Consider the following 26,606-nt stretch of genomic DNA (forward strand, 5'->3'; position numbering starts at 1 on the left):
GAAAGATAAAATCGCCTCTTCCCGTCGAATATTCCTAACGTGAGAGCAATTCTCATTTTTTCGCGATCGCGTACAGCACATTACTTGCGACTTCCCCTAAAAGCACATTTTCTCCGTCTGTTACGCAAGAAATAAGAGCATTATATATATGCTCTACCGCCGGAATAATAAATATCCGTAATAGCGGCGGTCACCGTGCCGTGCGATATGGACGAGCCCCGGTTACATTTGCGAGCTTCCCCACGCACGCGGCGTGACTTGAAAGTAACGTCTATAAAAAAAAAAAAAAACAGTCGCGCATGCTGGAACGTAGAATGCGAGTCGCGTCGAGCGAAATGAATACGCTTGAGCGCGAGTTTAATGCGGCCGTTTCGCGCACCATAGTGCGAATTTTCGCGCGTCAAATCGCGTCGCTGTTTGCGCGTCGGACGCGATTCAAAAGAATTTCCTGAAATTGTGCTTTCCCAAATTCTGTATATATATATATATATATATATATATATATATACATATATACACGCCTGTATATGTGCCTGTACAGACACACAGACGAGTGTGTACAGGGTGTAACAGCAACATACAGGTCAGTATGACGGGTTGCTTGCCCCTATTCGGATGATAATGCAGAGGTTGCCGAAAAAGTCACTCGTTGACTTTGTTGATAATAATATTTGCAGTGTTCCCAGTTATGATGCAACTAACTTAAAGCACCGTGATCGTTGTGACAGTTTATCGACCGTCTACGGACAGGAATCGAGCCTCATTGAATTAAAAAAGATGTTTAAAAAATGGAACTGAGAAATAAATATTAATTTATTATTTATTAATATTAAATTATTTATAAATATTAATTTATTATTATAATATTAAATAACGGAATTAAGCAGAATAAATAAGAGTAATATTTATAGAGATAAATAATACAACATATTTCCTGGTTTCACATAATTTCTTAATTGCTTTCTTATGTTGAAAAGTTCGGTAGCAATTGGAGATTAGAAAGAACGATATGAAATATTTAAAAGTCTTACATACTATATGTCATCCATGTTTCTACAAAAGATCGCTTCTGTAAAAGTACGAATGTGAACTAGAAACGCGGTATAACTATCAAGCGACATATTTTCGGTATATTATAATCTTGTGTACCTTGGCATCTCTTATCAAAAATAGGGCCTGTTTTTTGAAATCTTTTGGAGCTTGTTAGTTGCGGTCGATTAAGTTGCAACCAATATGTATACTGCGTTTGTAGTCTATTCGTACTTTTGCAGAAGCGATTTGTTGTAGGAACATGGATGAAATACAGTATATAAGACTTTTAAATATTTCCGTATCGTTCTTTCCAATCTCCAATTTCTATCGAACTATCTAACGTGAGAAAACAATTAAGAAATTATGCAAAACCAGGAAATATGTTGTATTATTTAAATCTCTTTAAATATTACTCTTATTTATTCTGCTTTATTCCGTAATATTTATCTCTCAGTTTCATCTTTTTAACAACTTTTTAATTCAATGAGACTCGACTCCTGTCGGTAAACGGTCGATAAACTGTCATCAACGATCACGGTGCAAAGTTAGTTGCATCTGCCACAACTGGGAACACTGCAAGTATCATCATCAACAATGTCAACGAGTGACTTTTTCGGCAACCTCTGCATTATCATCCGCATAGGGGCAAGCAGCCCGTCATACGGTCGGTATATATATGTCGCTGTTACACCCTGTACGTGCGTGCGCATGCACGCGCGGCGAGTACGCACCTGCGTTGGTAGCACTATGAGCGCCACGCAGATCATGATGACCATGTAGAGCTGCGAGGGCCAAATGTCCGGCACGATATCCCCGTAGCCCACCGTGGAGAACGTCACCACGACGTAGTACGTGCTTTGAAAGAGGTTCAGGTGTCTGTGCCCCGCTCTCTGGAAGTGCTGGATCCCGCATACGCTGAAACGGAAAATCCGTCGGATCGTCGGACGATCGATCGGAGGATGGCCACGAGGACGGACGGCGGAGGCACGTGATTGCAGTCACTTTACATGCGTCCGGCGTAAATCCACGTCGCCTATAACGGCGGCATACGCCACGGGCTGCGGCTAACGTAAATTCGCGACTTCTATAGTCGCCACTGCAGGCGATACCGTTCCGCGTTAAATCGTCGCAAGCCGCCGAGGATCGACGGAGTTCCATTGTCGTTTCCCCGAGAGAAAGAGAGACGGACAGATAAATAAATAGATAGATGGATAGAGAGAGAGAGAGAGAGAGAGAGAGAGAGAGAGAGAGAGATGGGGGAGAAGATTCGCGTACGCGTATACGTACGCTTCCTTTAATGGCCTCGGAGACGATCACTCCTAGGAATTCTACGAGGACGCCAGTATATCGTTATATCACTCGAATACGCCGCCTCGCGATTCCCGTGGATTACGTTTTACCGCTGTTTTACGTCGCTCGGTCGCGATACGTTCCTGCCGTTCGACACTTTTCTTCCCTCGTCGGATCGATCAGCGCGTCGGCGGAGGAGATCAATCGCAATTAGCACGGGCGAGCTTTTACTCCGACTTAATCAGCCCGACGTGTAGTCTCGCGTAGATCTCGAGCGGACGAATTCGCCAAGTCGCTCCGAAAAGGAGAGCGCGCGCGCGCGCTCTCTCTCTCTCTCTCTCTCTCTCTCTCTCTCTCTTTTTCTTTCTCTCTTTCTCCTCAGTCTCTCCTATCTCTCTTTCTCTGTCTCACTCACTCGCTCGCGCCTTTCCCTGTCTCTCGTCGTAATTCTTCATTCGGACGCCTCCCTGGCCCGCAACGAAACGAATGCACAATTAGCCCGGCCGCTCGAAGCACGGCAAGATAAAGCGGCGCCCTCGGCCGTACCTCGGCCGCGACGGAATTGATGTAACGGCGCAAGAAAGGGAAAAGATTGAACCCCGCGTTCAGACGAAACCACCGGCTGAATATAACGGCCGGCGTTTATAAACCGCCGGCACATTCATTATGCATGCGGCACGGCCCCGTTTCTATATCTATATCGACGTGTATATTTGTGCACCTTGTTCATTTTTCCTCTCCTCCCCTCCCCCCTTCCCATCCATGCTTGGTCCGCGCGCCATCGCATCATCGTGCTTCCGCGCGACGTGTCGTGACAGTCGAGCGTGCCCCATCGCGTGTTAATTAACAATATAGGCGGATCGATCGCGTTTAATTTATTCAAATCGATAAGTCCCTCCTCCTCCCTCCCCCCCCCTCTCTCTCTCTCTCTCTTTTTCTTCTTTCTCCCGTTTCCTCGAATGTAAAAACTGCACGTTATCAACGCGACGTCGACGTGAACGTTTTGTAATCGTGTAACCGGCGATAGGAAATATTCGCTTCGAGAGAAAGCATTGCGAGAACGTCGACGTGCGATTGCTGGAATAATTATGAAATATGCGCTTTCGAAATTCGCATTATGTGACGCGTTCGCCTGCAGGGAAATGAAAAACAAGAGAGAGAGAGAGAGAGAGAGAGAGCATTACATCGAAACGACTGGCAACCACAGTCGCGCTTTATCCTCTCAAAGTCCGCTCGTCAGCATCCGTCGCGTTTTCGCGAGAGCTAACGGCGAATAATATATAGTTACGCATTTTCGCGAAAATTTTCATTGTTCTGTACGAGCGCGGTCGTTTGTTAAGTCCGTTTCGCTAACGAATCTCGTCGTGCGCGCGCGTGTGACGGTGTCGATTCAATTGAACATTATTATTTCCTCGGCAACAGCCGAGGCGGTCGAAATACGAGAAGAACGAGAGAAAGTGGAAGGGAGAGAGAAGATAAGGGCCGTTCGAAATATTCGAGCACCTACGAAAACTCCGTGTCCGTGTCCGTTGGAAACGCTGCGGCGAATAAAAGGAAACCATTGTGTGTCGGGGCTTAATTCGGAAATGTCTCGGAATTACTCTCCTCAACAAGAAGCAACAAGTGTATCGTGAAGATACGGGAGGAAAAGAAACCGACGATTTGCGTGATAAGAATCCAAAGCCGAATCATTCCGCCGAATTAAACGGCGGAGTAGCAGAGAGCGCAATACCCGGCTAACTTATTATCGCGAGGCGATAGGTGTTGCAGTTGTACAAACGCCAAAACGGCAAAGAGTACAACTTGCTTATCATTAATGATAACGGAATGTAAATATACAAAGATAACACAGAGTTCTCGCGCGGGCATTACTAACGCAAAATATTCATCTCTGTAACTGTTGGCACACTTGTAACGACCTTTAACGTGTGCGTAAACTCACACACGGCACGCGTACGAGCAAACTTCCCCGCGAAGCGAGATAAAATCTCATTCAACAACGCGCCCGTTATTCATCGCGAAAGCTGAGAAATAAATGCAACGAGAGAACCTCTCAATTACAGACAGCTTAAATCTCTCTCCTTTTCCTTTCTCTCTCTCTCTCTCTCTCTCTCTCTCTCTCTGTGTGTGTGTGTGTGTGTGTGTCGGATATAACAAATTTATGTCCGCGGAGTAAATTCTCCGCGGCTCCTTTTGGCTCGTCCATCATTTTGCAGCGACGTCGTTTGGAACGGGTCCCGCCAAGCGCGGCAGACGCATAATTTACGAAAATGCGGCCTCCGCAAAAGTTAGACGTACGAAAGTGGCCGGCTGCCTGTACACCGTCGCCGGCTGGCCGGCCGGTCGGCCGGCGGTGGTTCGGACTGCAGACGCGATAGCGCATAGCGTGCGACCGAGACTGCAACGCTTATCGTGCATACCGCGTTTTCGCAGCACGAAAGTCAAGCGACCCGCTTGCCGACGCGGCCAGTAATTAAGCATCTCTAGGAGCGAAGAGGATCGCGTGAATAACCGGCTCGCACACGAGCCGCGCGGAAACGGCGATGTTCGGTCGGCAAGGAAAGGAAGAGACAGAAAGAGCCGAAGACGGGAGGAAAAATGTGACGCTTCTTTCCGGATCGGTGAAATTTCTCTTGCGAGAGAAGGAGAGATAAACGACTGGTACTACGAGCGCCGCAAAATCCCACAAGAGAAAGCGGAATCTCTCGCATGTCTGACTGTGTGACGAGTGTCGCATGAATGCACTTCAAGATCGAGTCGTCTCCCCCGATTTGGATAAATTCGTTCCCGAACAAGTTACACGTCGCGGCGATCTTTCATCTTCTTTCGGGCGGCGACGCCGCGATCGGCCGATTTCGTCGCGACGCACCACGCTCTACCCCCTCGTCCTTGTCGCGGGTAACACATCCGTGACAAGGGCGAGCGAGCAAGTGCGCCGCTCTAGAATCACACCGTAAATAATAAAGCGCCGCGATCGATGGTGATACCAATCCATCTGCACACAAGCCGGCGTGCGATTATTTATTAAAAGCTGTCCCACATATCGCGATCTGGGTCGATCAGACGTGTGTTCCGTCATTTCCCCGCGGCAACACAGCGTGGGAAAGACACGGAGGCCGCTTGCGGCTTGATCCGCGGTGTGAACTTCCGCGGAGCGAGATCGTCGAACTTGCTTGTACTTCCGGTAAAGCGCGTCGTCGGAAACGGGCGCGTCCGCGCGCTTTTATCGCGAAGGTCCACTCGGGGTGAGGCGGGGCGGCCGATAATACGCCGCGGCGCTATTAAAGTACGGAGTCTGTAATACCGCTCATTACTGTCGTTGCAGTAAGTCGAGTGACGCAAAGAAGCCCCGGATTATCTTGGCCTACTATCACGACCGGTGACGTCAGCGATGTCGTAGCGTGCTACGCCGCGGCGAGACGCGAACGCCGACAGAGAGAGAGAGAGAAAGAGAGAGAGAGAGAGACGGCAGGCCGCTAATCGCGGCTCAAATTTGTCTAGACACTCTTCGTCGGCGCATTTGCGCGTTATATAGTTTTTATAGCATACGTGACATAACTGTAGATAAATGTGCGCATATGCGTGAAACGGAACGCACCCAGTAAATACGGCAAAGCCCGCGACGTTGTCATTGTTGCGAGGCGCGCGCCGCCTGCGACGTGACGACGTGAACAGTTTTTCCGCAGCAGCAGCTGCCGCTGCTGCGTCAGTCGTCCACTCTTCCAAAGTTTGCGTATAGATGATTTTTCGGCAGAATTATCTCTCTCTCTCACGCACACACGCACGCACCGTAGAACGACGCGGCTGCAAATAAATCGCGCCGCCGCGCCGCCATGTCTGCGGCAATACGCGGTTGACGTTGCGACTCGTGCCGTCTGCGTATGACGGCTGATTGCTTTTTCGCGTCTGCATGATCGATCGATTGTTGGCAAGTCCGAGAGAATTTTCCAGCGAATCACGCTTCTCGGGCCGATTTACAGCGCTCGGGACTGCCCGAGCGTAGACTCGAGCGAGCGAGCTGTCTATCGATGTCTGCCGTGTGTCTTTGTAATTTTTGTACCATTAGACGAGAGTGGTCTGTAAAATAATGGAGCCGCGACGGCGTGAGCGGCTGATGGCGTAATATTCGAAATTGGTTGGCGCGCGCGCGCGCGCGCTCGAGGACGACCCGTTCTCCACTTCCACGAGGCAGGCCGCCTATGTCGGGACGTTTAGCGCGAGATACGCGCCGGCTTTATTAGAAGATTAAACAAGACGAACTGCAGTCACCCGCGGCCTGGATTCGTAAATAGGAACTCCATCACCAGCAACCTCTCCTGGCCACGGGAAACTTTTCTCGTTATTCGGATAATACAATAAGACCCGCATACCGGCAAATGAAATGCGTCCGTCGTGTAAACTTGAAGAACGCGCGGTCGCGCACGAATGCGGACGGCAACTTCGTCAGGACGGCAGCGACGGCGCGGCGCAGCGCTCGCGAATGTCAAGTCGCGATCTTCACGGATCGCGGATCCTCGGCTCGGAACCCTCAGCCGAGCATCGATCCCGATCCTGAGCGACGCGATCAGCGCGGATGCTCGCTCGCGCGAGTGCGTCGGTCCGCGAGATGCGAGAATTAAGGCTGATTTACACGATGCTGCTTTTACTCGCTTTGAGTAAGCTTCTTAAGTCGCCAGCGAATTCGCTGGTGAAAACTTCTCCTAGACGCTCGATTTTTATTCGCTAGCGTCAAAAATTTGGAAGACGCAGCGCAGTCGCTGCGGCAAAGTTGAACATGTCCAACTTTTACGGCTCGTGCGTCAAGCGACATTAAACTGTCTTTTTTCTGTACAAGCGGATGCACCTTTTTCAAAAGTTCTTCAAATTTCTCGCACGTTAATCGCGCATACTTTACGGTATGCGGTTGGATCCTCCAGTGCCAATTCTTTGAAAAGATTATTTGATTCTCCATGACTTAATCTTCTACCTATCCACTTACGTACCCACATTCCTTCTTTCTTTTTTTTATTTTGTTTCTGAGCCACGAATTTCTGCTTGAAGAGCACAAAACACGACAGCAGCTTGAACCATGTCATTCCTTGACGCCGTGATCCTTTTAACTGACCGTTTCCGCGAAATTCTCCCTAAAACGCTTAAAACGACTAAACGCTATTTATCAGCATCGTGTAAATGCTCCAACGCTAGCGACTTTGTCAGCCAGAAATTCGCTCTAGGAAAGCGAGAAGCTGGCGACAAAAGAAGCCAGCGTCAAAAGAAGCATCGTGTAAATCAGGCCCTTTAACGAGGGCCTCTCCCGAGAGGTAAAAGAGAAATTATCGCGTCGCGCGCGAGATCGCGCTGATCCGCGCGTGAAATTAACGCGCAGATCGTCGGTCCTCTGTATCACGCGATAAACTGCTCGCCGCGGGCAAGGCGGCCGTTTTGTTTTCGCATTTCCGCATTCGGTGATGTGAATGATTTCGCGCGTTTTAATTATTCAGCCCGGAATTTGCAGCGGGAAGACGCGACGCGACACGGACTGGGGCTCGCGTGCGGAGCGCACACGTAAACGCAAATCAAACGAACGGGGGCGATATGAAGAGGGTGGGAAGCGGGGGAGGCAGAGAGAAATGGTCGTCCACGCGCGACAATTGCCGTAATTCGTCCGCTCTAATAACGAGGCGGACGGCGCCGGTCGTCTCCGCACTTTATTATCGATCAAATGCGGAAACGCAAAATTGATATTTGCGTCGCTACAACGCATGTCGATTTAATATCACCGCCTCGATTGGATTTGCGGCCGGTTAAAATGCAATATTTGTTTCGCGACATTGGTGTCTCTCTAATCGACAACGCGCGTTTCGTCGTGCTTTTTATACGTCCAGTCCTCACACTCCGCGCGGCACGATCAAACGGCCAATAACAATGTGTCGCTTGATAAATCGGCGCAAATCTACGCTCGCTCTGTATGCGTGCACGCGAGATCGAAAGAGTCATTCCTACCGGATTGAAAAATCGCACGTGGCGATCCTCGAGCTTGCGGCAACGACGCGTTCGTCGTTGCCGCAAGCTCGAGAACGTTGGAGCACCCTTCGGTTTTTGTTCCTCCGAGAAACGACAACTCACACTTCCGCTTTGCAAACTTACGCCCGCCCACCCGCCAGTCGAATGTATCTTTGATGAGCGCGGTAAGTAGGACAAAGAGCGAGCAGTGCGGTCTTACTTGCGCGAGACTATTCGCGCAATTATCACCGTTAATTATATAGCGCTCGCGTAACCTCGCGACATTTCGCGCCGTTTCGAAAAATGGCTCACAGCTGGAGATTAGCCGAGACAGACAGAGAGACAGAGAGAGAGAGAGAGAGAGAGAGAGAGAGAGAGAGAGAGAGAGAGAGAGAGAAGGTTGAAGTAATTAAGAAAAATTCATATCCGCGTGCATAATTCGTCAAAGAGCAAAATTCCGCGGCCACTCGCAGCTCGTTCCACTCACGGTTTTCCTTACGATAACGAGCGAAGTGCAACTACTCGCGCAAAGGGATTAAAAAGAATTACCCGTGATTAAAATCCGCGACATTACAAGGTCGATAAAGTTAGCAATTGTCGTCCCTTTGCCAACCGTAGGGCCGATTAACGCGGGATATTTCGCTACCAGCGCGGCTTCGTCGCATGCGACGCCGATACACACGTTTGCCGGCGCAATAAAGCCTTCAGTAATTAGATGTCTGCGGTACGGCAAACATTTACTCCGGCTTAACCGAACTTTAGGCCACGACAATACCGTCCGCGAAACTTAGCCATAACTGCCGAACACGGGGAAATGTTGGCTACGATTCGGCAAACAATCTGCGATGCGCGGCACGGGAGAACACAAGCGAGCGAACAATGTCTCAGGGCGCGTAGCCGCGCACTCTTAGTCGTTAATTTAATGCCGTCGCCCTTAAGGGCCGTCGACGCGCGCGTTTCCTCTCGGAGCTGCTTACGCGAAAGCGGCGCGGACGGAGCGGAAGGAAACGTTCTCGGCTTCAACGCCGTTTCGATCGACGCCTCCGCGTCTTCCGCGACTCTCCCCCTTCACCCCGCCCGCCCCCCCTCTCGTCGCGGGGAGACCGCGAAGAGTGCAGCGCGCGTTCCGATTGATTTCACTCACCTAGTAAAGACAAGGCACAGTAACGTAGCGCTAAGGATCATCAGCTGCTGACTCAACGCCGACTGGGACTTCTGCATCGCTCTATGCAGGTCGTTCTGGAACGAGACACGTTCACCGATCACCGATCGACCGCGCTGGTCCGATCTAGTCGCGAATTCTCGGTTTCGGAGCGAGCGAGTTACTTACGAACATATTCTCCAAGGAGTGCTTCGCCAGCCAGCAGTTCAGGAACACCGGGATGAACAGATTCCTCATCGGTGGGTATAATAACTGCAAGTTCAACATCAACATCTTCGGTTAGGAGAAAAAATTTAGTATCTCTGACAAAACTGTTTAGTCGAGGCATTATTTAACAGCAACCAAATATCTTGTTTTATATAACAAAATATTTGGTTGTCTCAACTAAATATATTTTTCTGCTTTGTTCTCTGGACCAAATGATTTTGTTCTTAGACTTCATATATAAGAATTAAGCACTTTAGTTATTTGATCCATAAAAATTATAAACATAATAACGAAATATTATTTTACATAAACTAAAATAATGCCCAATGGATACTATTTTGTCTTTCTGTGCACTAAAATTTAGATTTTATATATTGAGAAAGAATTATAGTATTTTTAACAAAATTCATATAGTTAAAGCTTTTTGGTTGCTATAACAAAAGTATTACGCTATACGAACAAACCGTGATCAAACAGGATATTTGTTTACAGGAACCAAACAGTTTTGTTGGGCATATTTTAACCAAATTATTTTGTTGTTGTTACAACAAAATTTTGCTTCACGCAACAATACATTTTTCCTCGTGTACGAACACGAAGGAAGCAGGTTTTCTGCTTTCCGTTGGCCAGGCGCAGATCGGCATTAAGAATATGTACGCGTCATCACATGAGACCGCGCATAATAAAAACAAGTCCGCGCGTGTCATCGCCGCGAGCGAATTTAGCGGAACGAATTTTTAGTTCCTTCTTTCCGATTGTAAGCGCCGGTTGACTCCTGAAAGTGGACTGCAAATGGACATCGATAATTTAATTCCAGCAATACTTGTCAGACCTCCCATTTGGGATAAAAGAAATAAAAATCATAGTAATTAAAAGTTTCCAGAGTCATCCTTGTGTACTGGACAAATTTTTGTTCGTCTCTCTTGAGATCATCGAATAAATTATGGTATTCACTGTTATTTCTTCTGCTTTTATTTATTTCGTGCACCAAATCTCTTTCTTTCTATTTTTGGTACAATATTATCCAGTAAAAAAAAATCTTCATCGGATGAAGACATCTTTACTGCAAGACAGCGACTCAGAAAGTGGCAAGTTTCCTGCTTTAACACGCGTCTAGTGTGTCCTTCTCAAGTGTCAATAGTCCGCGCCTATTGCCATTGGTTATCGGAAAGCAGAAAACCTGCTTCCTTTGTGTTCGCACCCTTAGGCAGACGCGTGTCGATCTCTCTGCGGTGTTACGAGCCGCGATCGTGATTTCGCGTGTTTCGATTTTTTTACAAGAAAAAGATATACGAAACAAAAGAGAGAGAGAGAGAGAGAGAGAGAGAGAGAGAGAGAGAGAGAAAGAGTGCCGAAAAGAGGACCTGGCACTCTGATTCACTCACGCGCTTTTGGTCGAGGAAGAGATTTTGTTTTTTTTTTTATTAATTAAGAGGGTGTCAAGCTTGATAATTTTGCTACGCGCTCCGTCGATTAAATAAGCGAGAAAGAAAAGGAATCTTCACAACCGAGCACAATCGACAAATATTTGATCGGATGAAAAGGAGTGAAAAACGGAATTGCCTTGCGGCGCGAGCCGTAATGAAACGTGCTGCGCACGCCGATATCGATTGTCTTTCAGACAATTCCGGATTACACCGTCTCTGCTCGCGAGCATTTTTTCCCGTCGGTCGGCCGCGATTCACCTTGGATCTCAATAATTGACTTATTAGATGAATAAGCGCCCGTTTTAGCATTTGCAAAGCTCGCGCGCGCGCGCGCGCGCGCGCACAGCGGCGACAAACGCAGCATCTGTTATCAGCCAGTCGCCAGATATTTACGGTGCAAATACGAGCGCGGCTGCTCGATCCGAATCCCGAGTTTGTTCATTGTTGCCTGCCTCAAAGACCGACGCGACGGAGGACGCGGGTCAGATTTGCGCATTGAATTTCGTACGTCGGGCTTCTCGCGAAAGCAAAAGTTCCGAGTCCGAAGAAAAAAGAACGCCCGACGATGCGACACGCGCTATATCTCCCCCCCCCCCTCTCCCCCCCCCCAAGCCTGGGACGCTCGCCGTCCCACGCGCGCGGATCAATCCCTTTGATTCGAAGGGCGTCTTCTCGGGCCTTTAATGAACGCGTCTTTCACTCGCGCGGTGTCAACTATAAAGGAAGACACGCGCGTATGTAAAACCGGCCGACGTCTCGCATAGCCGATTTATATACGCCATACAAACCCCCCGCCGCATAATCCAAAACTAATGAGGTTAAGCTAATTAAATTCCAAAGCGCAATACCGAGTGCACGTAATGTCGTTACGTACCGTCGCCGGTGAGAAACAAAGGTTATTCCCTATGGGGGTGCGCGAAGATCGATACGTCATAGCCGGACTTGCATAGCCGGACTTGTCGCGAGGCTGCTTCGTATAGTTTAACGCGCGAGCGTTCCGTTCTTCATCCCTCTCAATGGCCCAGACCCCCCCCCGTTTACACCGTCCCTTCGGTACTCCGGGACTCCGCGTCCAATCGGCGGCCAATTGCGCACACACGTCACGTGTTCTACGCGACACATTTAATTCTCGTGCGGCGAATTAAAAAAAAAAAAAAGAGCAGCGGGACGCATGCGACGATTTTGCCTCCTCGTGCGCGACATCTTTCAACGAAACGCCGCGTGAGAGAGCCGGAGGTGTCGCGTCGCGCGCACGCAAACGAGAGGAACTAGCTGGCGCTGAAACACGCGCGTCAGCTGTTGTTCCGCGTTGCGAAATTAAAAGGCGCGAGGCGCCAACGAAGCGCAAGGGCGCGACTAAAGATGAAAAAACAGAATAATCCTCTTTAGGACTTACCGTGATTGTGAACGGGATCGTGTTGACAAGCTCCAGGATGAAGTGGAAGGATAGAAGCTGCTGCCAGACGTTTCCCTGCGAACATCACGAGGATAGCTCAACACACCCAGCGACAATTTTACCAGCGTAGGACTACTTGCGAAAGTGTAAACCCGCGCTTCGCCGTCCTGCATTTCCCTCGCGAATGTAACGAAGACAAACGCGCGCTAATGAAATTGAGATACATAGCGAGAGGTGAGAGGGAAAGGGCGGGCAGGAGGGACACTCGCGACCTGTTTCTCCCCAAACGATCTCCCCTCGCATTCGCCATCTCGCGCGGCGGACTGCGACGTCGAGCTGCGAATTATGCGCAATCGCGCCGCGTGCGCGTCGCTACGAGAGAAAAAGTTAAGCCGACGGAAGTCCGTCGCGCATCGGCGCTAACGGTAATTAGCTCCGGTCGCGGGGCGCGACGGAAGAGAGCGAATACGAGAGTAATCAGATAAAGAACTTGTTCGCCCCGTCGTCGCCGCTGGGATTGCTCGCGCTGGGATGAGCGCGCGGACTCTCTCGCACTTCACCAGCGAAAGAACGTGACGCGCGTATTACAGCGAGACCGCGCAACCTTTCATCGCGTTACGCGTCTCTCTTTGACGTTCATGGCTGACTCTTTGTCAGCCGCCGGTGAGAGTTTTGCGCTCGCTCGTAGCAGCCAGTTAATTAGAACGAGAGAGGCATCCTGTAGGCGTCAGCACGAAGACGCTCGCATGGCGCGGCGTTCCCTTTGTGTTTCCCTACGACGAGTCGCGCTTGTCGCCGAAGCAATATGTTCAACGGCGAGAATGGGGCAGCTTTCCGAAGAAGCGCGATTCTTCCCGGTCGAACCGAGCGGCGACCGCCGCGAGTACTCGCCGTCCACGCGGAATCGTGAAATCCCTTCGAGCTGTCCGCCGCGCGAAGGAAATTAAGTCGAGTCCTCGAACTCTGTCGTCGGCCAGCTCGAACGGCGAATCCCGCGAAAGCCCATCCGAGCGACGCGCACTTCACGGATGCAATCAGGCCAACGACGCTGCACTAGGCACTTGCCAACTGCTCGGTTTTGCGCCCGGACCGTCAGGTTTTCAGAAGTCTTGTCTCCAGTGTCCGGTTGATAAGTCAAACTGGATTCCAATCAATGGAACGAGCGTTCAGCGTTTTGAGCAACGTTTCTCCGTTTCAAGCGCCTACGAATGATCGAGCGCCACGAAAAGTCATCTAGCAGATGATCTGCCGATCCATCATTCCATATATATTGAAAGAACAGTAATAGTTTATTATTTTATTCAATCAAATCTTGTTTATAAAATTGTTTGGAAATTAATATCGTGAATAAATTCTGGTCGTATTTTGTATTTAACGTAACGTCATGATTATTATTTCCGTCCGGTTTAGTACGCTTTGGGTTTGTCACACACGGAGAAAAATATCCGAAATATCCGATAATGTTAATTTTGTTATCCGATCAAATGTCCGATTAAACACACCGGATATTTGATCGGATAACGAAATTAACAATCGGATACTTCGAATATTTTTCTCAGTGCATCGCAGAAGAAATGTCCGGTAATTTTAACTTCTGGATTTGGCAACTCTACGCTGCACACGCGCTGAGCGATCATCGATCGCTCCTTCTATTCTGACGGCCTCTCTCTCTCTCTCTCTCTCTCTCTCTCTCTCTCTCTCTCTCTCTCTCTCTCTGTCGTGTCTGACGCGACAAAAATTCGCAACGGAAAATCTCGGCGCGAGGTACACGGAGCCTCGATCGGATTACAGGTTCGGAGAGCTCCGGCGTAGCTCCGTCGCTGTAAATCCTTCACCTTGGCTTCAAAGCGAGTTGAAATTCTTTCGGGAAAAGCATGTTCTCGACTACAGCCGGGGCGGTTACCGTATACGTGTCGCGCTTGCACCCTCGCTTGCTCCTGCGCGACTTCGGCGAGCCCACATAAACGATTACGACGGCGGATCGCGGGAACCCGCCGGTGTATCCGGGCCGAGGGATTCCTTCGAATCCGCGCGGCGCGGCGCGGCGCGACGCGGCCATCAGCTAAACTTTCATTTATATGCGGCTCTCTCATACATAACCGCTTTTCTCCCCGCGGCGACAGACTCGACCCGATTGCGCCCTCGCGCCGGGAGGACACGTTCCAGGATATAATGTCGCGCGATTATTAATTTCGCGAGCGCTACGAGCCCGGACGAGCAGCTTCCGGGCGCCTCGGACGCTCCGCGAAAGCATGAAACATGCGAAACGCGGGGTTGTCTCGTTTGCGCTTTAAATCTCTTGTAGCGCGGCGTAATTTTCTTCTCATATTGATTGCGGGATACGTCAACTTCCGGACGCAATCACCGTCGCCGTCCACGTCGTAGACAAGACACATGGACGAGGCTTGCCGGCCGCCTCGAGGCGAAGGCGCACATATCTCGGTCTCCGCGCCGGTCTCGTATCCGCCGGTGATTTTCTCCCGACGTGTTCGCCTTTAATGCTACAAGGGCCACTAAATTTGTGTACATGCATACACGTAGGGGGCGCAGGCCTGTCTCTCTCAGAGATCTCGGGATCTTCGGCCCTCTCTTCCCTCCGTCGAAGAGAATTCTAAGTGAGCGCCGCTCACGATCAGGAGCGAGGAATCCGCGTCCGACTTTACTCTACTGTGACGTTGCGACTCTATTATTACTCCCCGGGCCTTTCAATTGCAGACAAGATGCCTATGGATCCGTCCGGTTCTGCCCCTCCCTCCCTCCCTCCCTCCCTCCCGCCCGTGGCCTTATTTTCCACCGAAAAATTATGACTGCTGACGGAAGGGAATTGCTGCGACGCGATTCTACTCGCGCTCGCGACGCATCCGCGCGGAAACGTCGAGAGCGAGATGCACCGGAGATGCATCTCTTAATGGAGAGTCTCTGCGGGGAGAGAGAGCGAGAGAGAGAGAGAGAGAGAGAGAGAGAGGGGGGGGAGGGGGAGAGAGAAAGCGCGCATGAGGCGGGGAGGAGAAATTGCTCCGCTTTTTTTTCTCCGCATTCATCGAGAGAACGAGAAAGCACAAAGCTCCGCGGGGACTGCGCCCGGACGATAACCGGATAAGCTTTTTCGAGAGCTCCGCGGCGATTAATATCCGCTTCCGAGATTTATAGACCAGTTGTGCCGACGAGCGCAATTCGAGGAGTCGTACGACCGAAGAAACGACCGGCCGCTGTGTCGATATTTGTCCGGTCTAGCTTGGGCAGAGCTTGCTGAGAGATCCACGGGGAGGTCCTCGGCGAGACGGACTCGTCTTGCAAATCTGCTCTCGGTGGCTCACTGTAATCGTCCGAGCTGTCACGAAGCGCGAGATATTCCCCCCTGCGCGACCATGCAGCTAACGACGTTCTCTTTAGGTTCCATTCGCGTCACTGCCGTTCCTCACGGCGTCCCCTGACGGAGGGAGACAGAGAAAGAGAGGGGGGAGAGGGGGTGAAGGGGAGTGAGAGAGAGAAGAGAGAGAGAGAGAGAGAGAGCGCTCTGGAACTCACAAATTGCGAATAACACGACTACACTAGAAAAAAAAATTTAGTATCTCTGACAAAACTGTTTAGTTGTGGCATTTTTTAATAGCAACCAACATCTTGTTTTATATGTAACAAAATATTTAGTTGTTTCAACTAAATATATATTTCTGCTTTGTTCTCTGGACCAAATGATTTTGTTCTTAGACTTCGTATATAAGAATTAAGCATTTTAGTTATTTTATCCGTAAAAATTACATAATAACGAAATATTATTTTACATAAACTAAAATAATGCCCAGTGGATACTATTTTGTCTTTCTGTGCACTGAAATTGAGATTTTATATGTCGAGAAAAAATTATAGTATCTTTAACAAAATTCACACAGTTAAAGCTTTTCGGTTGCTACAAACAAAAGTATTGCGTTATACGAACAAACCGTGATCAAACAAGATATTTGTTTACAGGAACTAAACAGTTTTGTTGGGCATATTTTAACCAAATTATTTTGTTGTTGCAACAAAATTTTGATTCACGCAACAATACATTTTTCCTAGTGTAGAGGCGCCGTAGTGTAGAGGTCGACGAGAGACTGCAGAAGGGGATGGAGGCTCGATGGGGGAGGAGACACGCGTTAATCCGTACAAGGGCGATGCGCTGCACGACCGATAGTAATGAGTCTGATTACAATGGCTCGCTCTCGCAGGGAACGACGGAGCTGTGTAATTTTGTGCGATGCGGTTCCGGCCGATTCCGGAGCGCGTAGCTCGCCCATCAGCATGGCGCGTCCGACCATCCGTCCGTTAAATCCGGCGGATTTTGTAAGTAGCTTCGACGTCGAAGCACTACGCGCGCTACTCGAGACTAAATCCAGCAGCGGCCGAGTCTGATGAAATTTTGCGCGACGCGCTGCTGCAGCCGACTCGAGGCGGTTCCGCCGCAACCGCGGCACCGGCGACCGCAGCAACCGCGCGCTCGTCGAGCTCCCGCACTATATAGATAGAAAAATATAGTTGAATCAACTATAATCTCACTATATTTTATAGTTAATTTTGGCGTCAACCATATTTTTACACTTCGCGGAATCTGCAGAATACAGTAGAATAAACACAAATACATAGTCAACGATTGTCTGAAATAATTGTTCAGTTACCTTTACCACATATATCGTAATTTCTCATTCACAAATATAGTGAGTGATTGAATATTCACATAGCTACATCTGTCATCGTTTAGCAAATATTCTGCTAATATTGACTATGTAAAAGAGTTACTTTACCTACCATTTTATATTTGTATCCATACAATAATTTTACTTTGACTTACTATAATTCTTAGTAAAAATATTATATGGTAGTTGGTTATACTATGCCGTATATATCGTAATTATTACCGATATTATGGTAATACTTACTATAAATATGATATTTCGGACTATAATTTAGTTACTATAACCGTTATAGTTCCAAATATCGTATACTTTTCTCTCAGTGCGGGGCTGTTTTTAATGGGACACGGATATTTTCGTTTCTTTCCAAATCACCCCCTCGCAGCAGCTATCGCCGTATATTGCCGGAAAGGGTGGGATGCCTCGTTAAGATACTTCCTTTTTCGTTACATCTCGATGCCTGAGTTGTACCGACGGAGCGCATCGGGTAATATAATTCGCGTTTCACGTCGGACTGAAGATGAAAACGTCGGCGACGTGTATGACGAAACGTCATCACGCCAACAGCGCACGGGGATTTCAACATCGATCGTCGCGCCTGTCGGAGACCTCGACGATCGGGACATCTCCGGGAGCTAACGATGTAACAGCTCGCCCGAGAGGAAGATTTCGTTCTCGCGACGAGAAGGGAATCACAACCAGATCGTTTTCCATAACAGGCTCTTCCCGATTATCCTCGCGTCGTGTACAAAAATCTCGGAACTCTCGGGATCTCGCCGGCAAGTCGAAACGTTTGATCATCGCGATTTCTCCCCGTGCAAATCTCGTCGTATCGTCTCTCCGCCGAAGAGCGACGGTGGCGAATATCAAACAAACGCAGAAGTCCCATCGGGCAAGTTTTCAGCAGTCGTTCGCGCTCGGCTGTCGTCAAATTTTCGGATCTCAGAGCGAGAGGAAAATTAAAGGCGCGCAGGTCCGACAAGGTTCAACCGATCAAAGACGTCGCGACGTTTTTTCCCGATTAATTTTCTTTGAAGCCCCGAGCGCGGAACTGCCTGTGTAATTCGAAGCGAGTTGACGGAACTTTCCTTTCCGAGCGAATAAATCACGAAAGCAAATAGCTCGCGAGGGAGGGGGGGAGGGGGAGGAGGCAAGAGGACGGGAAGCATCGCGCGTCAGCCTCGCGATACGACATATTCGATCGACTCAAAACACGAATCATTGACCCGTAAACCGTGGCAGGCTGGACGAGCGCAGCTTACACGTTGTTAACGTTCGACCTTCGAGTCGCTCCCGCTGGGGCGCATGCTTCTCAAGTTGATCGCTCGAAAAATAGCAGGGCGACGAAGAAGGTGTGCGCGGCGGCGGGTCTGGCGAAGCGAGCGTCACTGCGCTCATTGCACATGCAGGAACATGCAGCGGATGCTGTATCTCGTGAGAGCGATACTTTACGCAAAGGTGTGACGGTGCGTTTGAGCGAGGTAGACTCGCAAGAATAGCACGATCCCGTACGTTATAATGAGGAAGAGATACATTTGGGCTTTCTTTGCTGAAGCGTCTCGTGTTACACACGAGGAATAAAGACGAAGAAACATCTAGAGCGGTCGTCGACCGCTGCTGAGCGACGATGAGCGAGCCGATAACGCGTGTATCTCGACTCAGTAATCGAAAGGAACGAACAATCGAGCAGTAAAAAAAGTCGCTAATTATGCATATTAAGGGACACCTTGCCGACGACCTTGAACTTCACATCTGTTATCAAGGACATGTCCAGTCTGAGTAACTTACAAAAAGTTTCAGTCAGCGGTTATTGTTTATTAAAAAGTTGGTAAAACTCCTGTTTAGGGGGACTCGCCTCCGATGATATTGTCTGTTAGATATATTATCAAGGAGATGTCTCCTCCTGAGTCACAATCAAAAGGTTTTAGCCGTCGCTCATTGTTTATTAAAAAGTTGTTGACAGAGAAAGTTGTACGAATGTAACGTAATTTTTCGAAACAGTTCAGTAAGAAGGAGATAATTCTCCATTATCAGATATACATTGCCTGAAGGAGCATGTAATATATACATACGTGTTATATACGTAGTGTGATGTTTTGATTTCTTATATTCCTTTGTTGAAGGCATTCTTAATCTTCGTAAATTGACTACAATTTTAGTCAGTGTGTCACAGCTCCGCTATGTGGTAAAATCGTTCTCGCTTTTGCTTTCGAAACAAAATAATTTATACAGTTAATATGCATTTGCACGAGTTTCTAAATATAACACACGATTTCAATGCTCTGTGGAATTATTTGTGTGAAAAGGAAGTAGTCCGTAAGCAAATAACGTGTCCAAAGTGTCAAAATATATTAATATTAAGAAATGTTTCTGAAAATTATTTATTTCATTGCAGAAACAACTATTACAAAGTTATAAAAGGACGAAAACGACGAAGAGTAAAGTGTAATTTCAAACTCAGTGCTCTTCACTTTGGAACTTGGTTTGCACGAATACATGTGGATTTATCAAAAATTCGTCGTTTTATTGCATATTTTTTGCTGTAACAGTCGCCGAAATATAAATTCCTAAAAAATGAATTGGAATTGAACGACAGCGCTGCAGTCGATTGGACGAATTTTTGTCGAGAAGTAAGCAATATATCTTATACTGTATTAATTTATATAATCCTTCAAATAAGTCTGTTATTCTTCATTAAATTTGCTCTAGTTGCTTCAACAATGGGTTTTATCTAAGCAAGAATCCAATTGGTTGGAACAAACAAGATGGTAGAAATAGACGAAGCAAAAATAGGCAAACGAAAATATAATACTGGACGCATAATACGAGGACAAAGTGGGTTTTTCGAGGTATTGAACATAATACGAAGAAAGTTTTCATTCTACCTGTACCGGATAGAAGTGCTGAGACCTTATTGTCAATTATACGAAAATACGTCGCTCCTGGCTCTATTGTTTATTCGGATAAATGACGTGCCTACGATGCCCTATCCAACGACAAAAACTACACACATGAAACCGTAAATCATTCAGTTAATTTTGCGAATCCAGAAACAGGTGTTCACACACAAGATATAGAAAGATTATGGAGAGATATGAGAGCAAATATTCCTCGCTAGGGCACGCGCGATTATCACTTCGCACATTATTCGGCAGAATTTTTATTTAAAAGAGTACACAATTTTGATATACGCGTTGATACTTTCTTTAAAATAATGAGTTTAATGTATCCCTTAAATGATCCAAGTGATGAATAAATTTTTTTGCGCATACATCCACTATGTGTCTTACTGCATCTTTATATATTATTGGGCGTTGTTGAAAAGATTAAAACCGTTAAAACCGTTAGTACGTACGTTAAGTGCAGAAACTCGTGAGGTAACATCTTAAGCACGTCAAAGAGAAGCCTCTTCTCTCATATGTGTAAAGTTTATCCAAGTACACCTAAATGTACACTGCGTCGGAAAAGTCTACGTTCTACTAATGAAACCTCTTTTGTTAACAACTTTTTAATAAACGATGACCGCCGACTAAAACTTTTGGCAAGTTACTCTCAGAGAAATGTCCTCGATAACATGTATAAAGTTCAAGATCATCATGGCGAGGTGTCCCTTCCCACAGAAATATTCAAAATATATCACACACAGGGGTATTCTGAAGATATTGTGATATTCTTAGAATATCCCTGTGATGTGTTTCGAGCATTCCTGCTGTGTGGGTTAATATGCACAGTCGCCAAAAAGTCAGGTACTAATATCAATAAGGAAAGAGTAACGTACCTTGTAACCGAGATACGCGAGCAGCAAGGCCTCGGTTAGCGACACCATCGCCAAGATCACCTGGACCACCCACAGCTCCAGAGGTCTCCTGACCCAGAGGATGGCTTCCCAGTTGATGGTCGGGTGCTCCTGGAACTCCTCCTCCGTCAAGTTCTGCGACGCAAGGAACTCGGTCTTGTTGCCGGGCGTGCAACCGTAACTGGAGAGAGAAAGAGAGACAGAAAGAAAGTAGGAAGGAAGAAAGGAAGGCAGACAGAAGAGAGACGGGCGAGCTCGCGAGTGACAGATGAGTGCGTTGACAGGGAAGGACGGATTGTCACGCGAGTCTCGATAGCTTTTCGATATCGAGAGCGTGTCGTTCGTTCGGCTCGGCTCGGTTCCGTGTGCGACACCCTCGTCCTCGTGGGATACATCGCTCGAAGTCGGGGAGAATAAGGACGGCGGCCCCCCCCCCCTCCCCCCCACCGACCACGTCGGAGCTCCCGCGGAAAGTTCGCGTAATCGTATCGGTCGGGAACGCGCGTCCTCTATCCGGGACTTTGCCACATCGGCCACGTGGAAGTCGTACTCCGTCGAAAATCTACCACTCCGGCCGGGGTCACCGGCGGTGACCCCGTCGTTCACGGTTTCTCGTCAAGGAACTCGGAACTTCCTCCTTAACGAGTCCGAGAGCCTCGATCGGAAACTTGATAATGGAGTTACATCGGGTATTAAAGGATCTCGGCGAATTTAGCGCGAGTATCGTATCGACGTAGCGCTGCACGGGGGCTCTTTTTATCGCGGGGCAGATTTCGAGGTTGTCGCGCACGCTTTGACGAGGAGACGCGTGTGTGCACGGGTCCAGCGGAATTTAATTATCGGTGTATCGAGCGACGAATATTTACGGACGCGGAAATCGGCGGCGACGGGGAGGCGACGCAACGAGCAGCGCCGTAACGGTCGGAGAAAAATTTGCAATAAGCACCGCGAGGAACCTGCGTGGGAGAAATCGAGGATTCCCACACGCTGAATACTATCTCTCTCCCCCTCTCTCCCTTCCTCTCCCTCTCCCGCTCACATGAGCGAGCAACGACACTGCATCCACTGTATTCCTCGCGCGCGGCCTTATCCCCGCGTCTTATTCTCCTCGGCCGTGAGCGTTACATAATATCGTAATCGCGCATGAATATTGCACTGCTCGCGCGTTAGAATGACTTTCTTTTCCCCGGAGATAAAACTTTTCCGGAAAATCGTCCCGCCGCCGCCGACGACGAAGACGACGAAACGAAATGGAAGCAAATGAATTCTTGCATTTCCAACGTCGCCGGAGGTTCTCCGCCGCGATGCCGAAATACCCGGTATATCCCCGGGATTACCGGGGAGATTCGCCTTTATTTCGGGAATTTTTACCTCTCTCGAGCGCGCGCGGTGCGGATTCGACGCTCTTTTCGACGCGGGATCTGTTTATACTACGAGAACGAGACGGGAATGTGAGAGTGATCGAGGAATGTCGGGCGGGGAACGTCACTCCGCGATATCTGAGTTTCCACTCGAGAGACCGATGTTGAAGAGCGCGACGAACGCTCGCAACGGAAGCTCGACGCGAAACTCACCGTATCCGGTCTCTCGTCAATATTTAAAAGAACTCACCCGGGCATTTAACGTGACTTACCATGCTGCGAACGTCGGATCGTTGTCGGTAACAACCCTGAATATGTACAGGAAACATGTCAGCAGCTTGAAGAAGAGATTGGCGAGTCGTATCCTCAAGCCTGAAACACAAACGCATAACCGACGTGTGACGTAACGACGCGCTCTCGCGGGCTGCCGATTGGCCTTGGTTTCATCATCTTCCATCATCGACATGGTCTCGCTTGTGGAATCTGGTTCTCTCAGGGGAATCGATAATGCAAAGTAACGTCGTGAAGGATAAAAGGAAATTTTTGTTACAGCGGTATCGATGAAACAAAGATGATGAGTCACACAGAGACACGGGCATAAAGACAGACAGAGATAACGAGAGCCATGTCACAATCTGCTATATTAACCCCCTTTCACTGCTGAATTAACTTGCCTTGAGAAAATTATTAAGATATTTGGTAATCCTACGTTTTTCGGGCTCGAAATCATTACGAATCTAAAGTAGGATTTGCAAAATTCCAAATGGCGGACTCAATACGGCGATCATGATGTACAAAATTAATGAAAATTCCAATTATTATTGACGGTGTATGGGTTTTTCGGGTCGCTGATTACGAATCTGAAATCAGCTTTGCAAAATTCAAAATGGCGGATTCAGTATGGCGACCATAATGTACGAAATTGATAAAAATTCCGATTATTATTGATGATGTATATTGAGTAGAATAATATTGATAGTATGGATATAAGATGGAGATATAGAATAAAAAACTAGGATGCTAAAAAGTGCAAAAAAGTCAAACTTCGGCCGTTTCTGTAGAATATATCTGTTTATAAAAAAGAAATCTAACCTAACAAAAAAAAATACTGAAAAAAAATCTATGCTCTTGTGCAACATCAGAGAAATATTTGGTGAAAATTTCAGACCTCTACCTATTCAATACTCACCGAGGAATCGATTTATCTGGAAAACTCAAATCCCCGATTAGTTTTTGTCAAAATTATGCGATTTACCACGCAAAATTGAATCAAGAAAAGGTATAGGAAGTATACCTCCCGCTAACAGTGAAAAGGTTAAGCCCGCCGGAAGTTACGTAATACGCTAAGGATTCACTGAGACTCGGATCGAAGGCCGGCTTACGGCTATCGATCGTACGGCAGACTTTAACGCAATACTTTAACCATTTGCCCGCGACAAACTCCACAAAGGGCAACAAAGCGTTGACCCGTTGGGTTCACGACGTCCTAATGCACAGGTCAGGTGCAAAGGTCAAAGCCAGAGCGAGAGGAATCGGTAGTGGCACAATATCTATTATCGGCTCCGTCATCTGAGCGGAGAACGCGATTGTGCGCCGCGAGATATCCGCGAGGACGACGCCGCGACGATCCCCTCGAAATTGCCTTTGGAACGGCGCTCCGTTATCCCGAAAAGAAGCAATCGCGCGACCGCTTTGCGACACGCCGGAAGAACGACGACGACGATCCGACTGTTTCCGGAGTGGGGACGGCAGTTCAACGGAAATGTAACAACGCCACGGCGACACGGTTAAGCCGTCTCGGATTTGTCTCGGCAGATGCGCCGCGATTTTTCTCGGGAATATTCGGAATTTTTTCGACGTCGCTCCTCAACGCGGCGGATTCATTCTCCGACGATAAAGAAGGAGACAGGCTGTGCCTGTCGAATTTCGCTGTCAATTTCCGCTGCGCGAGAGAGAGAGAGAGAGAGAGAGAGAGAGAGAGAGAAAAAAGGCTAGAATGGTATTCTTCGACGTGATTTTCGACGCGATAAATATTTCATCGCGGTCGCATCTCGCGCGCATCAGCCTGCATATTTTAACCAGTCTGAAAAGTCTGAAAAGCCTTCCAGCCGCTTCGACCGAAAATTCTCGAGCTATAAATATTGCAAATTCGTCGTGCGAAGAGCGCAAGGTGGAAAAGAGAAAAGGACAGACAGACAGACAGAAGAAGATGGATAGAGATGAATAGATAAAAAGAGAACGGGGCATAGAGGGGGGGGAGAGAGAGAGAGAGAGAGAGAGAGAGAGAGAGAGAGAGAGAGAGACAGAGTGAAGAGTCTTTACTCACTCGAGCGTTGATTCTTGATGAAGTACAGCTGTAGCCGCTCCTTGAATGTGTTCTCGTTCACATAGTACTCGACGCGAACTCTGAAAGCAGACACACGACGATGCTGTTGTTAACTGTTCCCGCAAAGTCCCACTACGTGTTACAATACTGCGCTACAATGCGAGCCAACTTCGCAATTGTGTCCAGCGGTCGCATTCGATAACACCGCCGCCAACTTGCACGTATCTTTTCGCGGCGAGTGAGCGAGCGAGCGATCTCTCTCCGTCCGTATCGAACACAGGCGCTATCGCCGTAACTTTTGGCGCGCGACAAGCGACAAGCGCGATAATCTTTCATACTGGCGTCGAGTGGCGAGCATTTCGCGCTGATACGGCGTGTAACGACCGTGAAGCCGCGGTCGAGCACACACGTCGTCGGACGTCTACGCCTACGTAGATGGGAGAACGCTCGCCGCGTCCGGAGCGGAGCTATTTAGAGATTAAAGAATCGAGCGGCAATCAACGCCGTAGTATTATTAGACATCGCGCGTTCGCACGACTAATCGAAATCGCGCGGGCCGCTTAGTTTCTCATTATCGTCTCACTCGCCGCCCGATCTTGCACGGATCCGACGACGGTCCTACGAGGTCCTTCGATCAAAGAGTAACGAGAATTTGTAATTTTCTCGGAAAGTATTTATTTAATCTCCAATGTGTATCCCATCTCCTTCGAAGTAGTCCCCCTGTGATATTATACACTTATGCCAATGTAGTTTACAGTTTGAGAAACACTGGTGGAACGCCTCGCTTTAGGTATCGTCTTGAGCTGGATCTGCGATTTCGCCTTTATCTCATCTATCGTTGAGAAACTTGTCGACCTTTGAGCGTCCTTTTGAGTTTGGGAAAATAGGAAAATGTCACAGAGGAAGCCATGTCTGGAGAATAGGGGTGGTCGCGGCATCACAACGGTGTTGCGTTTCGCCTGAGCTGAGAACTGTTGGATAAGCGAAGCGGTACGCTCTCTGATCCGACTGATTTCGCCGCACAAAAGATCGCCAAACACACTGAAGCACGTATTGCTCATTCGCACGCCAGGTACAAACTAAGCGTCGCAGCTGTCTGAAAATTTACACGTACGTACACTGGTAGTGCTACCAGCACACAAAAAAAGAATCAACTGAACAGACGAGATACAGCGCGCGCATTTCGAAATTCTCGTTACTTTCCGATCAAACCTCGTATTTCCGAGCGTGTTGGGGCAACATCTTCGAGCTCTCGTGGCTCGTTACGGATGTGGCGTGAAATCGTTACTCCGTTACATATCGTTACATAGCGCGTCGGCTGCAGTTCGAGAGAGAAAGAGAGGCAGAGAGAGAGAGAGAGAGAGAGAGAGAGAGAGAGAGAGAGAGAGACCGCGGCGCGACGACGAGGAGCAATGCGTCTAGAGGACTATCGCTTCAAAATACTTCAAAATACCGTCCAATATAATTATATCTTCGTTAGTCACGTCACGTTCGCATCGCGCTCACGCGCGCGTGCGAATGAGAAAGAGAGATTTCGTTTGCGTATTTATTCGCCGGGCGCGAGTCAGACGCGCGACAAACAACGCGACAAACGTACGTCGCGCGTGCAACGAAACGTACGTTTCGCGGGATATCTCCAAGAGCGCGCGAAGTAGTAACTTTATATTCCCTGCAATATTTCACGGTACATATATCGCGAAACATGGCGCGCGCGCGCGCGCGCACGCGAGCGGTATCTATCTACCCTCGTGGACGTATCGTTCTCGTCGATCGCGCGCGCGCGCTGCACAACACACCATCCCCCCTCGAAGATCGCTCGCATCGTCGCGCGCGTTCGTGCGCGCCCCTATTCTCCGGTGTCGATGGGAGAAGGGGGGAGGGAGGTAGCAGCCCACGGGTCAGGGAACGGAGTCGAAAGCGTGCAACGACCGTTGTTGCTGTTATTGTTATTACTGCA

The 26,606-nt window shown here is 48.5% G+C and overlaps 1 protein-coding gene and 1 long non-coding RNA gene across 20 annotated transcripts in view; one reads left to right on the forward strand and one right to left on the reverse strand.

Moving 5' to 3' along the window:
- Positions 1 to 26,606, reverse strand: part of SLO2 (slowpoke 2) — a 135,361-nt gene that overhangs the window by 26,663 nt on the left and 82,092 nt on the right. For 18 of the 19 annotated variants that reach the window (XM_025299040.1, XM_025299037.1, XM_025299027.1 and 15 more), the window contains 7 exons: positions 24,650 to 24,729; positions 22,596 to 22,695; positions 20,945 to 21,143; positions 12,497 to 12,571; positions 9,635 to 9,718; positions 9,449 to 9,543; positions 1,764 to 1,947 (listed from right to left, as the gene is read on the reverse strand). In XM_025299040.1, coding sequence (XP_025154825.1) covers positions 1,764 to 1,947; positions 9,449 to 9,543; positions 9,635 to 9,718; positions 12,497 to 12,571; positions 20,945 to 21,143; positions 22,596 to 22,695; positions 24,650 to 24,729 — 817 coding nt within the window. The remainder of the gene's footprint in view (positions 1 to 1,763; positions 1,948 to 9,448; positions 9,544 to 9,634; positions 9,719 to 12,496; positions 12,572 to 20,944; positions 21,144 to 22,595; positions 22,696 to 24,649; positions 24,730 to 26,606) is intronic. The other variant, XM_025299029.1, reaches the window with a different exon arrangement.
- On the forward strand, positions 19,216 to 20,699 carry LOC105191577 (uncharacterized). The gene is made up of 3 exons (XR_850462.3): positions 19,216 to 19,482; positions 19,562 to 19,796; positions 19,876 to 20,699. It is a non-coding gene; the product is annotated as an uncharacterized LOC105191577 (long non-coding RNA).

Source organism: Harpegnathos saltator, unplaced genomic scaffold (genome assembly GCF_003227715.2).
Source record: "Harpegnathos saltator strain DR-91 unplaced genomic scaffold, Hsal_v8.6 scaffold250, whole genome shotgun sequence".
Classification (NCBI taxonomy): domain Eukaryota; kingdom Metazoa; phylum Arthropoda; class Insecta; order Hymenoptera; family Formicidae; genus Harpegnathos; species Harpegnathos saltator.